Below are 12,764 nucleotides of genomic sequence, written 5' to 3'. Positions count from 1 at the left end.
TGATTCAGTGACTGGGATAATCGGGATGGGAGTGTCAGAGACAGTGCGATTGGCACAGGACAGAGCAGAGTTTAGGGCTGTTGTACATACGGTCGCTTTGAGTTGCAAGCGACTTGATGGCACATAACAACAACAACAGCATTTGGTTCTGCAACACTGGGGATGGGAGGGAAAGGCAGGCGAGGTGGGGCAGGAGGAAGGGAAACCTGGACACGCACAACACACACTCTGTCTCCCCTGTGAACATTATTAGTGCAAGAGAGTTCTATGTGTGTGTTCCTCTTAGAGGCGGGGTGCTTATAGATTTGAAGGAGGAGTCAGGAATTTTGGGGCCTCCTAGGACTGCTGGTAAGATCATTGCTTTCTAGGCGGTCAAATATTTTGCCTTGCTGTTCTCAATTTGAAAACCCATCATTTTATAGCAACATTTTATCATAGTGCCATCAAGTTAACTGCGACTCATAGCAACCCTCCATTGGCTTTCCATGTCTGCAAATCACAGCGGGAGGAGATGGCCCATGTTTCAGGACCAACATTTCAGCAGTGATTCATTTCTTTCTGGCTGGTTGATTAGGGTGGTTTGGGATGGGCTCAGTTTTGAGTGAGATTATTTTCTTGGTCCATAAATGGAAGATTACCTGTAAATTATCCAGGATGATTCGGAGGGAATGCACCTGCCGGCGGACTGCACTTGAAAACCTTTCATAGCTGGCGGCGTCATATTCACTCATCTGGATCTCCTTCAGCCTGAAACAGAAGGAGGAGCAACAGCGTAACTCACGGACTTGGAGGCATGTTCCTGTTTAACTAGTGGAGCTAGAGTAAACTAACTTGGCAACTCAGATCAATTTGTGAAGAAAAGGAAATGAATGACACCCTCAATTTGGAGTTTCAAGGAAGGACTGTTTAGTGGTATGCTGGTGAACAAGCTTAGGACAGAAGCAAACATTCTGACTTGTTTGTAGCATTTGCCAGTTTCCCTGGCATACATGTTGTGTGTTATAAATTGTGATGGATTTCAAGCTATCAACAGTGAAGACACTGAACAAGGAGTTAGGAAAAAGGCACTCAAAGACTAGGCTTCCACGAGTCAGGGTTTGCTAAGCCTATAGCCCACCTTGTTGGATCTCAAAGACATATTGCCATATTGGCAGCTAATCAGTTCATAAGGCAAATAACTAGAGATTCTCCTGGTTTGCTTTTCAAGATTGAGTTTGTATAGTTAGTTGATCAAGAGAGAAGTTTAGGTATAAAATTAGAACAGAATTTGTTGCTTATCAGAAAAGAGCAAGCAAGAAAATAAAACCCGCCCTTTAGGGAGTCAGATAGATGAGGCGGGCCTACGGGAGCAGCAGCTGTAGCAGGCACAGCAGAGACCCAGAGCCCTCACATGAGATGGAGAACCAGAGACCTGACACGAGATGGGACCTTGGGGCTACACCATTAGACCAGAGCGAAAAGCCTTTTGCCCAAGTTTGTTGGATAACTGGAGGTGGGGGCCATAATTCACAGGACTGAGAATTCTGTAACACTGGCCTAAAGCCACGAAGTTTAAAGCTGAGGTGTCTGTGAGCATATTTTGGAAGCTATCCTGACTGTATTCTGCTACTAACCTGAATTACAATCTTTTGATTTTTCCCAGTAGGGTCCTATGAGCTATTACATCAAATTTTGGACTCCGTAAAGCAGTAAGATTGGTGTTTTAGATAAGTAGAAAGGGGTATGGGAGCATGAGGGGCATGTCTGACCTCATGGGAATTGGTTTTGTGTTGTTGATGGGGACTGTTCCCTTTTGTGAAGTTGGTAAAGGTCAGATATGGCCACCCCCATGTGGCCTCTGTGCTTTTACACTACAAGTGAGCTGGAGCATGGCTGAGTTTGTGAGGATGGCACAGGATAGGTCAAGGTTCAGATCTGTTGTTCATAGTGTCACTATGAGTCAGAGTTGATTCAATAGCACATACAACAACAACAACAACAACAACAACAGCAACATATGTACACATGAGTTTTCTGAAATTGCTGATGTTAAAGGCTAACTATGCTTTAATGTTACTTTGACTTTGAAATTCTACCTTCTGCTCCAATTCTCCTTATCATTTTTCGTTTGTTCTTATTATAACATCACTGATGGTGATCCTCACAGAAGAAAATGTTTCAAACTAAGAATTAGGACACATACATTTGTATGTGTGTGCATGTATATCTGAATTAGAAGCTTAATGAAAAACGTATTTATCACATGTGATGCATTCTGATATTTTCTATTCTCTTCCTCTGAGAGAAAAATCAAGACTCATTTTCCTTGAGTCTCTAACACTTGGTACAATGCTTGCACAACACAGCACTCGGGAAATTCTTTGTCAGCACACTGAAAACATTGACTATCAGAAGGTACATAATGTCAAGGCCACTACACAATCTCAATGGATATCTCCCCAGGTGATATGTGAAGGTGCCCTTTCAAGTCTAGTTTATTCTCTAGGTAAAGAACAACCAGGAATATGTATACAGAACTCATAACAATACTTCTAGTTTTAGGCCTCTATAAATTTTCATTAGATTAAGTTACAGCTCAAGTACTCAGACTGCCAGGGCTGCATACACCGAACACTGCTATATATGTCTTACTACTGATATAACTCAGATTGAAGAAGTTCTTACCTTAGGACTCTATCTATCTATCTATCTATCTATCTATCTATCTATCTATCTACATATCTATCTCTATATCTATTTTATCTATCTATCTATCTATCTATCTATCCTCTCTCTCTCTGTGTAGTTTACTGTTAGTAGTAAACATCTATTTACACACAAAAAAAATGTTAAGGAAAATGAGGGAGCCAGGTAAGCCACTTTAAGCTCATTGGTCTTTGTAGAGCTCTCAGAATCAGCTGCAGTTATGGGGCTGCCTCTGGTGAGATCATGTTGCACCCAAAATGTATGACATGCTGTTTTCATTAAGAAGCAAACTGAAAATCATATTCCAGGTTGTGTCAGCTTTCATAACGTGTTCAAAGCTGGTAACAAATTCTAAAAGATGAAGACTGAAGCAGATAAGCACATGGAAATGGAAAAAACAAGACATTTTAGCTTCCTGTTGCTAATATTCTCAAGCCTACAAATCTAGTGAAAAACGGAGAGTCAGCTATGGGTTGGTAGTGACCTGATGGTTTACAACAACCACCATCACCACCCAAGCCAAACATCCTCTGCAGTTGAGTTGGTGCTGAATCACTGTGACCCTCTGTTACTTTTCCAAGCTGTGAGTTCATCTTGCTCCTGAAAAGCAGCTGGTGGATTTGAACTTGGCTCTTTAGGTTAGCAACTCAACACCAGATCCAAACTGTACAGCACAGCTGTATCACATCCCAGTACGCTATGTGGACTAACTGTATTTGGTTACCACAGTGTATTTTTTGAGGGTATATTTATGGCTAAGCAAGACAATTTTAGTTCTAATTTTACTTTTCCTTATAGGTCAGACTTAAATACTATAACTTTGGATCATTTAAGTGAAAAACAAACATAAGTAAAGATCTATTGCATGGGGGTGATTAGTCTTGCAAATGGTAGCAGGTATAATTTCGTTCACTGGTGTCCACCCAAAAGGCCCTTCTAAATGTGTACTTCATTGTCCTTTCTATGCTCATTTTGTTGGTTTAACTTTGTTCCAGTTGGTGATTTCTGTTCTTATCTACTTCTGTTAGTCTGCCTAAGCGAAACAATCTTGATACACAAAACCAGCTCTGAATTCTAGGTGGAAATAACAAGAATTCACTAGTAATATCAAGTTCTTTCTGGCACTATGGTGAAGCTACTGGTGAATGGCTAGGTTTGTCTGTCAGCGTAAGTTTTGCCAGTTTCTTAGTTAAGTAGCAACAGTACTTGTATTTATATGTATTTATGTGTACTATTCATTCCACCAATGAGTGGTAAGAACAACAGAAAAAAGATAACAGACATAAAGAAAGTGCGCACAGGGAGACTTAAGCTAATTTTACAAATACCTAGAATTACAAGATAGTCTTAAAATTTTATTCACATTTGCAAATGGGAATGGGTGCAATTTGATTGGATGAGACAAAAAAATCACTATTTTAAAAAAAGATAGACTAAGAGTATTGAACATTTTTATTCTGTTTAATAGAACTTACTTTCAGAGATATAGTCTAGAATATTTATAATGAAATGATATGATGTCCTGGGTTGTTGTTGTTATGTGCCATCAAGTTGCTTGCGACTCATAGCCACCCTATGTATAAGAGCTCTAAACGCCGGCCTATCCTGTGCCAACCTAGCCATCTCAAATGCACTCATTCCCACCACTCCACTCACAGAATTGATCCATCTCATCGAAGGTTTTCCTCTCCTTCGCTGCCCCTCCACTCTGCCAAACATGATGTCCCTCTCCAAGGACCAGACCCTCCTTGCAACATGCCCAAAGTATGTCAGACGAGGCTTCAGAATCCTTGACTCCAAGGAGCATTCCGGCTTCATCTTCTCTAGAACAAACCTGTTTGTTCTCCTAGCAGTCCATGGTATATTCAACACTCTTCTCTAGCACCACAGCTCAAAGGCATCAATTCTCTATCATCCCTATTCACTGTCCAACTCTCTGATGTATAGCATGTAATTGCGAAGACTACAGCCCGGATCAGGTGCAACTTTGTCTCCAGCCGGATGTCATTGCTCTTCAGTACTCTTGAGAGGTTCCTCACAGCCGACTTTCCCAATGCAATTTGTCTCTTTATTTCCTGGCTGCTGTTACCAAGAGCGCTGACTGTGGAGCCAAGTAAACTAAAACTGTTAACTATCTCAATCTTTTCACCATCCATACTGATGCTGCCAATTGGCCCAGTGGTGAGAATCTTTGTTTTCTTGATGTTGAGATTCAATCCATATAGGAGGCTGCAATCCTTGACCTGTAGCAAGCGATTCAGGTCCTCCTCAGTTTCAGCAAGCAGGGTTGTGTCATCTGCACAAATATTCCTCGTGTATGGCTGACTATCAGATGTGTAGGCTGGGTTTAGAAGAGGCTGTGGCACTAAGGACATTATAGCCCACATTAGATGGATCTTAGCTGAAAGCAGAGAGTACCAGAAGAATGTCTGTGTTCCATTGACTATGTAAGCAAAGATATTTGACTTGTTTGGATGGCAACAAATTGTGGCTAACCTTGAGAATAATGAAAATCCCAGGACACTTGATTGTGCTTATGTAAAACCTAACCAGAAAGAAGTCATCAGAACCGAGCAAGGAAATACTGAATGGTTCAGTGTACGGAACCATGGAACCAGAAATGACAGAGATGCATTCTATTTCCATAGTTTTCCAATTTATATGTTGAACAGATCATTAAGTCCAGGAAGCTGGACTTTAATAGGAAAAATGTGGCATTAGGCTTGGAGGAAGACTCATCAACAACCTGCATTATGCAGATGACCCAACCTTTCTTGCTGAAACTGTGGAGGACCTGAGGTGTCTGCTGCAGAAGGTCAAGAACTGTAGCCTTCAATATGGATTGATGATCAACATCAAGAAAACAAAGATTCTCACCACTGGGCCGATTGGCAGCATCATGATAGATGGTGAAGAGATTAAGATTGTTGACAGCTTCAGTTTGCTTAGCTCCACAATCAACATTCTTGGCACCAGCAGCCAGGAAATTAAAAATTGAATTGCATTGGAAAAATCTGCTGTCAGGGACCTTTCCATAGTACTAAAGAGCAATAATGTCAGTTTAGAGCCCAAAGTGTGCCTGATCCAGGCCATGGTCCTCTAAATGACTTGCTATGCATCAGAGAGCTAGACAATGACTAAGGATGATAGAAGAAAAATCAATGCCTTTGAGTTGTGGTGCTGGAGAAGAGTATTGAATATACCATAGACTGCTAAGAGAACAAACAAGTCTGTCCTAGGGAGGGTGAAACCAAGCAGCTCCTTGGAAGGCAAGGATTTTGAAGCTCTGTCTCACATACTTTGGGCATGTTGCCACGAGGGACCAATCCTTGGAGAAGAACATCATACTCGGAAATGTGGAAGGACAGCACAGGAGAAGACGACCTTGAATGAAATGTATCGACTCAGTTACTGAGGTAATGGAAGTAGGTGTGTTGGAGACAGTGAAATTGGCTCAAGAAGGGTTCTGAGCTGTTGTACATAGGGTTGTTATGATTCACTAACAACACAACAGCACATAAAAACAATAACAAATGTCCCCCCCCTTGAAGATGATAGATAGGTTCAGAGAGTTCATGATATGCTTCTCTCCATTTTTATTTTTATGTTTAGAGTATTTCTTAATAAGCAGAGATGAATCTTCAGCAGTTTTAAAAAGAAAGCTCATAAGAAGTATTTACACGAATGATAAAAACAATATTTCTGTTTGCCACTGTTCTTGTCAGGGTTCCATCTTCCTTCCCTTTTCAATATTGCCTCTCCTTCTCTATCTTGCAATATATTTGTTATTTGTTTTGTCTTAGAATCTTTGCAGTTTTTAATAAACAGTGAGGTATGGTTCTCTTGCTTCCTTCCTTTCTTATACCTACTATGTTTAATTGTTGTCTTAGTTTCCTAGGGCTGCTGTTATATAAATGCTACCACTGGATGACTTTCATGAACAGAAATTTATTCCTTATAGTTGTGGAGAAATCAAAGTCCGGAGTGAATTGGTAGCCTGGGCTGTTCTTGATTCCTTGGCTTGTAAATAATCTTCAAACTGTGTATGTCTTTCTCAGTTTGATATTGTTTGGTAACTTCAGCATTCATCATTTATTTGGGGGATTGGCACAAATATGAATCTCTTCTAGTTGGTTTGCCATACAAATTTACTGGCATAGATGATTGCAGATGAAGAAATCACATCTATTTGTTGAGGTATCTCAACTGTATTCTTGTAGAATTATTTTTGTCAATGTTTTTAGTTCAACTTGCATTTCTTATTTCAGCACCATCAGTTCTTGATAATGTATTACCTCCTGAAATGGCTGAATGTTGACAGATTCTGTTAGATACATGACTGTCTTCCCTCATATTTTGATATTGTGCTGTTCAAGTTTTTGTCTATTGTTTTTGTTGTTGATTGTTGATTGTTGTTGAGTTGAGAATTACTCATAGTGACTCTTATGAACAAAATCCCTGAACCCTGTTCTATAACTATCGTTGTTTCTCTAAGTTCATAGAGTTTCTAGAGGCATGTTGTTTAGGAAGTGGATGCGCTCCTGCTTAGAATTTTGCCTATGAGACCCTTTAATATTGCTATTCAAGGGCTAATTTTTTTTTTTCTTCAGCTCTTTTAGCTTGAAATGTTGAGTGTGTTCTTCCCTTTTGGCTTTCTGATGTTAAGGTTTTGCACATTTTTCTATGATACTTTGTCATCTTAAGCTGTCTTTGGAATATGTTCAGCTCCCATCTTTTATTCTCTTTATTTTAGTTATCCTAAGTTGAAGACCAAGTTTCAGAATCCCTTTTAAAATCTATTTTAGTCTTCTTTAGGAGTTTTCTTCTTCTTCTTCATGTATAACTTGTCTGGTTTTGTTCATTAGTATTTAATGCATTCAATCTATTCTTGAGATGGTTTCTAAAATTACATGGGGTATACTTATGACTGTATTTTCATTCTTATGAGCTTGTTTTAATTTTCCTCAAGTTTTAAGCTTCAGCTTGAACTTGTATATGAGCAGTTGATGGTCTGTTCCACAGTTGGCTCTTGCCCTTGTTTTGACTAGTGATACTGAGTTTCTCCATCCTGCTTTCCACAGATGCAGTCAATTTAATTCCTTTGTATTCCATCTGGCAAGGTCTACATGTATAAAGTGGTATTTCCAATGTATAAATTGTTGGTCTGGCAAGATTCTATCACATGGTTTCCTGTATCTTTATATTACCAACGTCATAATTCCTTAGTGTATTTCCAACTTTGCACTCTAATCACCATCAATTATCAATGTATATTGATTACATGTGTGATTTATTTCAGACTGCTAGTGTTAGTACACATATTCAATTTTTCTATTTTTGGTCTTGTGGTTAACATCTAAATTTCAATGATACTTATATTAACTGGTCTTTGCTGTGATCCCGGAATCTATGCTACTAGTATTTCCAACACCAGCAGGGTCATCCATGGTAGACAGCCTTTGGCAGAGCTTTCAGACAAAGGCCATGAAAGACCTGGTGATCCACTTTTAAAAAAACTGGCCAGTGAAAACCTTGTGTATAGCAGCTGAACATCGTCTGACGTAGTGCTGGAAGATGAACTGCTCAGACTGGAAAAATGAAAAGATGACTGGAGAAGTACTGGGTTTTCAGAGAAAAGTCAACCTTAGTGATATGGATGGAGTAAAACTTCCAAGGCTTTTATCTGATGATGTGGAATGACTCAAAATGAGAAGAGAAATTTGCAACTGTGCATAATAATTCAAATGTGAAATGTATGAAAAACAGACCTAGGAAAATTAGATATTGTCAGAAATTAAATAGAATGCTTAATGATCAAAATGTGAGGAATTAATGAGCTGAAATGGACTGGTATTAGCTCTTTTGAATTACAATCATCTAGTCTATTATGCTGGGAATGACACAATAAAGAGGTATGGTGGTCCATTCATCATCAGAAAGAACATTTCAAGATCTATCCTGAAAGATAACACTGTGATAGGATAATACCCATATACCTACAAGGAAAACCAGTTAATACATATTTTGGGGGTGATGGTGAGGAGACAAACTTGAATTCATATCCACTGGTAACCAGTTTTCAGGGAGTTGACTCTGACTTGTGGTTTCATGTGTGTTAGAGTAAAACTCCATGAAGTTTTCAACGGCTGTTCTTTTAAAGTAGATTTCTGGCTCTTTCATTTGAGGTGCTTCTAGGCAGACTTGAATTTCTAACCTTTGAATTAATGCTCAAATGCATTAGCCATTTGCACCACATAGGGGCGGGTGCTTTATTTTTCCAGAAGCCCCTCAACATTGTTTCTCGGTGGGACAATGGCCCTAAACAGAGTGGGTTCCTTATTCTTATTTTGGAATTCAAAGAAGGGGCTTATGGCCAAGTCCTACTAAAAATTTTGCTGTCCACCCCTCTCCCTGGGTACTGTTTGTGTCAAGTTATCTCTTCCACATTTTTTCTTTTTTCAGTTTGTCAATTTAGTTTTTTAACCTATCCACTTTTGTACTTAAGAATCCAAACCAGGAAATTACCTATGAGGTTTTGAGTTTAGCAACATTAGGAGTTTACTGGCACAGAGAGGAGAGAATAGTTTCTATTTAATTGAAGTTCTTTTCCTAAAAGAATTTCATTCTAAAAACTTTGTGTTAAAATAAAAAAAAAATTTTAGAAGTGTCTAATACAGTGTCTATTATCATAGCTAATTTCTAATATAGTGTCTATTTTTCATATCTTTGCCCGAGGAAGGGTAAGGAAATCACTTGTATCCAGAAGAGCAAATATGGGCACAGTGAGGATAAGTAAACTGCTCAGGTCGCCAAGGAAGCCAGGAGAAGGGTGGGTGAGCTGCTCAGTCTCTAAGACTGATGGGAGTATTTACTTGCTGGACCCAAAGGCGTGCAGGCTTTCCTGCAGGCGTGGCAGGAGGGACCTGCATGTCTGTCTCCATTGTTCTGCACTGTTTACTCGCAGGATGTGTAAGCACTGCATGCCATGTAACAGCAGATGTTCTGCGTAGGAGGAATTTCATAACTCGCACATACTGAAGCATGGTTTTTTCCAACTACACTCAGCTCCTTTAATTGAGCACAAAAATGTTAAACTGCTTCCCAAACCCACCAATCCCTCAATCCTAAAAGAGATACCGTTAGTGCCTTTGATACTTTTTCTTTTTTTTACTGAAAAACACATATGGCTGTCTAATGAAAGTATTATATAAAACTTTAAAAAGTTTTTCATTGTATATTAGTTTGCTTACAAAGTTCATACACAGTGTGTTTCACACTATTCTTCATTCACATTGTGTTTCATGCAATCATTCTCACTCATTAAGTTTAATAAAATTAATCACCATTGGACTATGCCCACCATTACCCTGTCTTTTCAGGTCCCGGTGGGAACTTTCCCATTTCCTTTACCCTCTTTCCATCCCCCAGTTTATGCAACCCAGTGATTTCACCCCTACCCATCCTCACCCCTCGGCTACCACCCCTTTCCCCTTGGAGCCCTATCCTTATTTTACTAATTATCTATTACTTTTTTCAGATGGGTTTAATCAGAATGGCCTGGAATGGGCCTGACTATCAAACACAGGTTCTTTGGCATGATTCCCACCTGTTGACAACAGCCTCCCCCTCCCATCTCGCACCTCACTCTCCACCTGATGATCTTTTCTACAGCAGGTCAGCTGATTCTCCTCCATGGACATGCCCTGCCCATTCTACCCAGTTGTCTCTGCTCAGCTGGCTTTCCCTTCCTGCAGGGCCCTATTTTGTCCCTCCCTCTGTCCTCTCCAAATCCTGGCCCATCTTCACGACCTAACTCAGTGCCCACCCCTTATCAGCCCACTCACTGTCCTTGCCCTTCTCTGTACGTGGTGGCCTCCCTTCACTTAACAGGTGTACGTACTAGCCCTGTCTCCACACGGCTGGGAGGGCAGGAATGGAACATCACTTACAGTTTTCAGAATTCCCTGTGTGGCCCATGAATGGATGGGAATCGAGTGATTTGCCATTCAGTTAGTTCTGGGCTAGTGAAACAAGTTAACATAATTGGCTGCTAACTAGAAGGGCAGAAGTTTGAGATCACTCAGAGGTGTACATGGTTAAAGGCTTGGTGACTGACTGCAAACACATCCACACAGAGGTGCCCCATCAGAAAGTCCTGCCAATCTACTTCTGAAAAAACAGAGACTGAAATCCCCGTGAAACATAGTCCTACGGTAACACACGTAGGCAGCCACAGAGAATTGACTCTATAGTAACTGGGTTGGGTCTTTTTTAAAAATTCTCTAAAGAGAAAATACAGAGCATACAGATCTGGGAAGACTTGCCTCTGTTGGAAGGCCCTCTGGCCCATTTCCCTGGCCGCTCTCTTCACTTCCTCAGGCACTGCGTCTTTCTCAGCCTCAGACACCTGGTAGACGTTATGGCCTGCATCCAGCCGGTAAGGGCCTCCTTTACCACCCAGGCCCGCAGTGTCTCTTCCTCCTGGAAAGAACAAATGAAAACACCAGTGGTTAGTATGATCCTGGACACAAAAGCCGAATTATGTCTGTAAGACAGTCCCATAAGTACATTAATTATATTTAAGGATAAATTAAACAATCAAGTCACTTTTCTTCTGAAATAGGGTGTTCCCCTGGTGAGCTAGGCTCTTCCTTTTCTCTATCCATCCAAGTCCTACCCACGTTTCAAGGGTCAGTCCAAACTCTCTGAAGCCTTAAGTCTCTAACTCAGATAGATCTTTGCTTTTGTGTACTGTTTGTTACCTTTTAATATATTCTTTTCTTACTGTTGAAGAAAAGGAATTATATTTTATATATCTTCATACCTCTGCACCTATCACATCACAGACAATCTCAGAACTATCATGGATAGCACATATTTTTAGAAATGTGCCTTTAATTACATGAACAACACTTAGGGTCATTATTATATTACCTTATTTTTCCTTAAAATGCCAAGAGAAAGACTGGCTAGAGATATTGTTCGAAAAGAAAAAGAAATTATTGTAGTGAGTTATGCGACCTATTTATGACATAATACCAGTAGCGGAGCAAAGATTACAGTTCCTTGTGTAAATAGTTAAGTGCTTAAGGACTAACTCAAAGATGGGTAGAGTATCCCCATTCAAGGAGCCTTAGAACAAAGATCTGGCAATCTACTCCCAAAAGGCCAACCTACTGAAAGTTTTGCAGGTTAGTTCTACTCTAAATTTTTTAGCCCGAACTACAAGTCAAGTATTACATCAACTTCAGCTTTATCTTAGAGGAATAAAAACCTTCCCTGCTCTTTGAAAGCAAAGCAAAAGGATTTATTGAAAGCATAAGAACATTTGAATGGGGAATTACAGCTCTGCATGCAGAGACCATGACTCCAAGGGAGGCAGTTCTAGGAAGTTGGATATAGACTGGGCTCAGAGGATAATAGTTCAGAATATTTTTTTTAAAAATAATATCCTCTTTTTTACATTTATTATTAATTTCAATGAAAATTTACAGAGACTTTGGATTTCCATCCATTCATTATTACACTTTTCTCCTCTCCCAACCCTGCCCCCCAGTACACTACCCTCTTGAAAAACTAAAAGAAAAATTCTTTTATTGTTTTACAATCCCTCCCCCCAGGTCCACTCCACTATGCAGCCTTCGCTCTGGACTCCTGTCATGACAAACATACCTAATCACATATCCCTACTAAACAGTTTTCTCCCTCATCTGTTTCAATGCAGTATACATTATTGAACCCATCTTTCTCAGTCTCCCCCCCCAACCCCGATGTCAGTCCTGTTTTGCAACAGTGGCACCATGCAGTATTTGTCCTATTTTGACTGAGATACTTCATTCAGCATAATGTCCTCTAGGCTCACCCATTTTGAATAATATTGCATGAGTTCCTTGGTTTTTCAATGCAGTGTAGTATTCCATTGTGTGAATATACCACAGCTTCTCTATCCATTCGTTTGTTGATGGGCACTTAGGTTGTTTTCAACTCTTTGCTATTGTGAACAAAGCCACGATAAACACGGGTGTGTATATATCTGCTTGGATGTCAGTTATGGTCTCTTTGGGGTAATTTCCCAGTAG

At 40.0% G+C, this 12,764-nt stretch overlaps 1 protein-coding gene across 1 annotated transcript in view; it reads right to left on the bottom strand.

The window, feature by feature from the left end:
• The window catches only part of VWA8 (von Willebrand factor A domain containing 8), a 519,526-nt gene that overhangs the window by 57,835 nt on the left and 448,927 nt on the right, over positions 1-12,764 (bottom strand). Inside the window, exons 39-40 of the mRNA XM_006884567.1 lie at positions 11,010-11,166; positions 639-747 (exon numbers count right to left, since the gene is read on the bottom strand). Of these exons, the coding sequence (XP_006884629.1) occupies positions 639-747; positions 11,010-11,166 (266 nt within the window). The remainder of the gene's footprint in view (positions 1-638; positions 748-11,009; positions 11,167-12,764) is intronic.

The sequence above is a fragment of the Elephantulus edwardii genome, unplaced genomic scaffold, assembly GCF_000299155.1.
Source record: "Elephantulus edwardii isolate Elephantulus edwardi_28Jun2011 unplaced genomic scaffold, EleEdw1.0 scaffold00036, whole genome shotgun sequence".
NCBI classification, from domain to species: domain Eukaryota; kingdom Metazoa; phylum Chordata; class Mammalia; order Macroscelidea; family Macroscelididae; genus Elephantulus; species Elephantulus edwardii.
The sequence above is the reverse complement of the archived record's forward strand: the minus strand, read 5'-3'. Positions and strand labels throughout refer to the sequence as shown.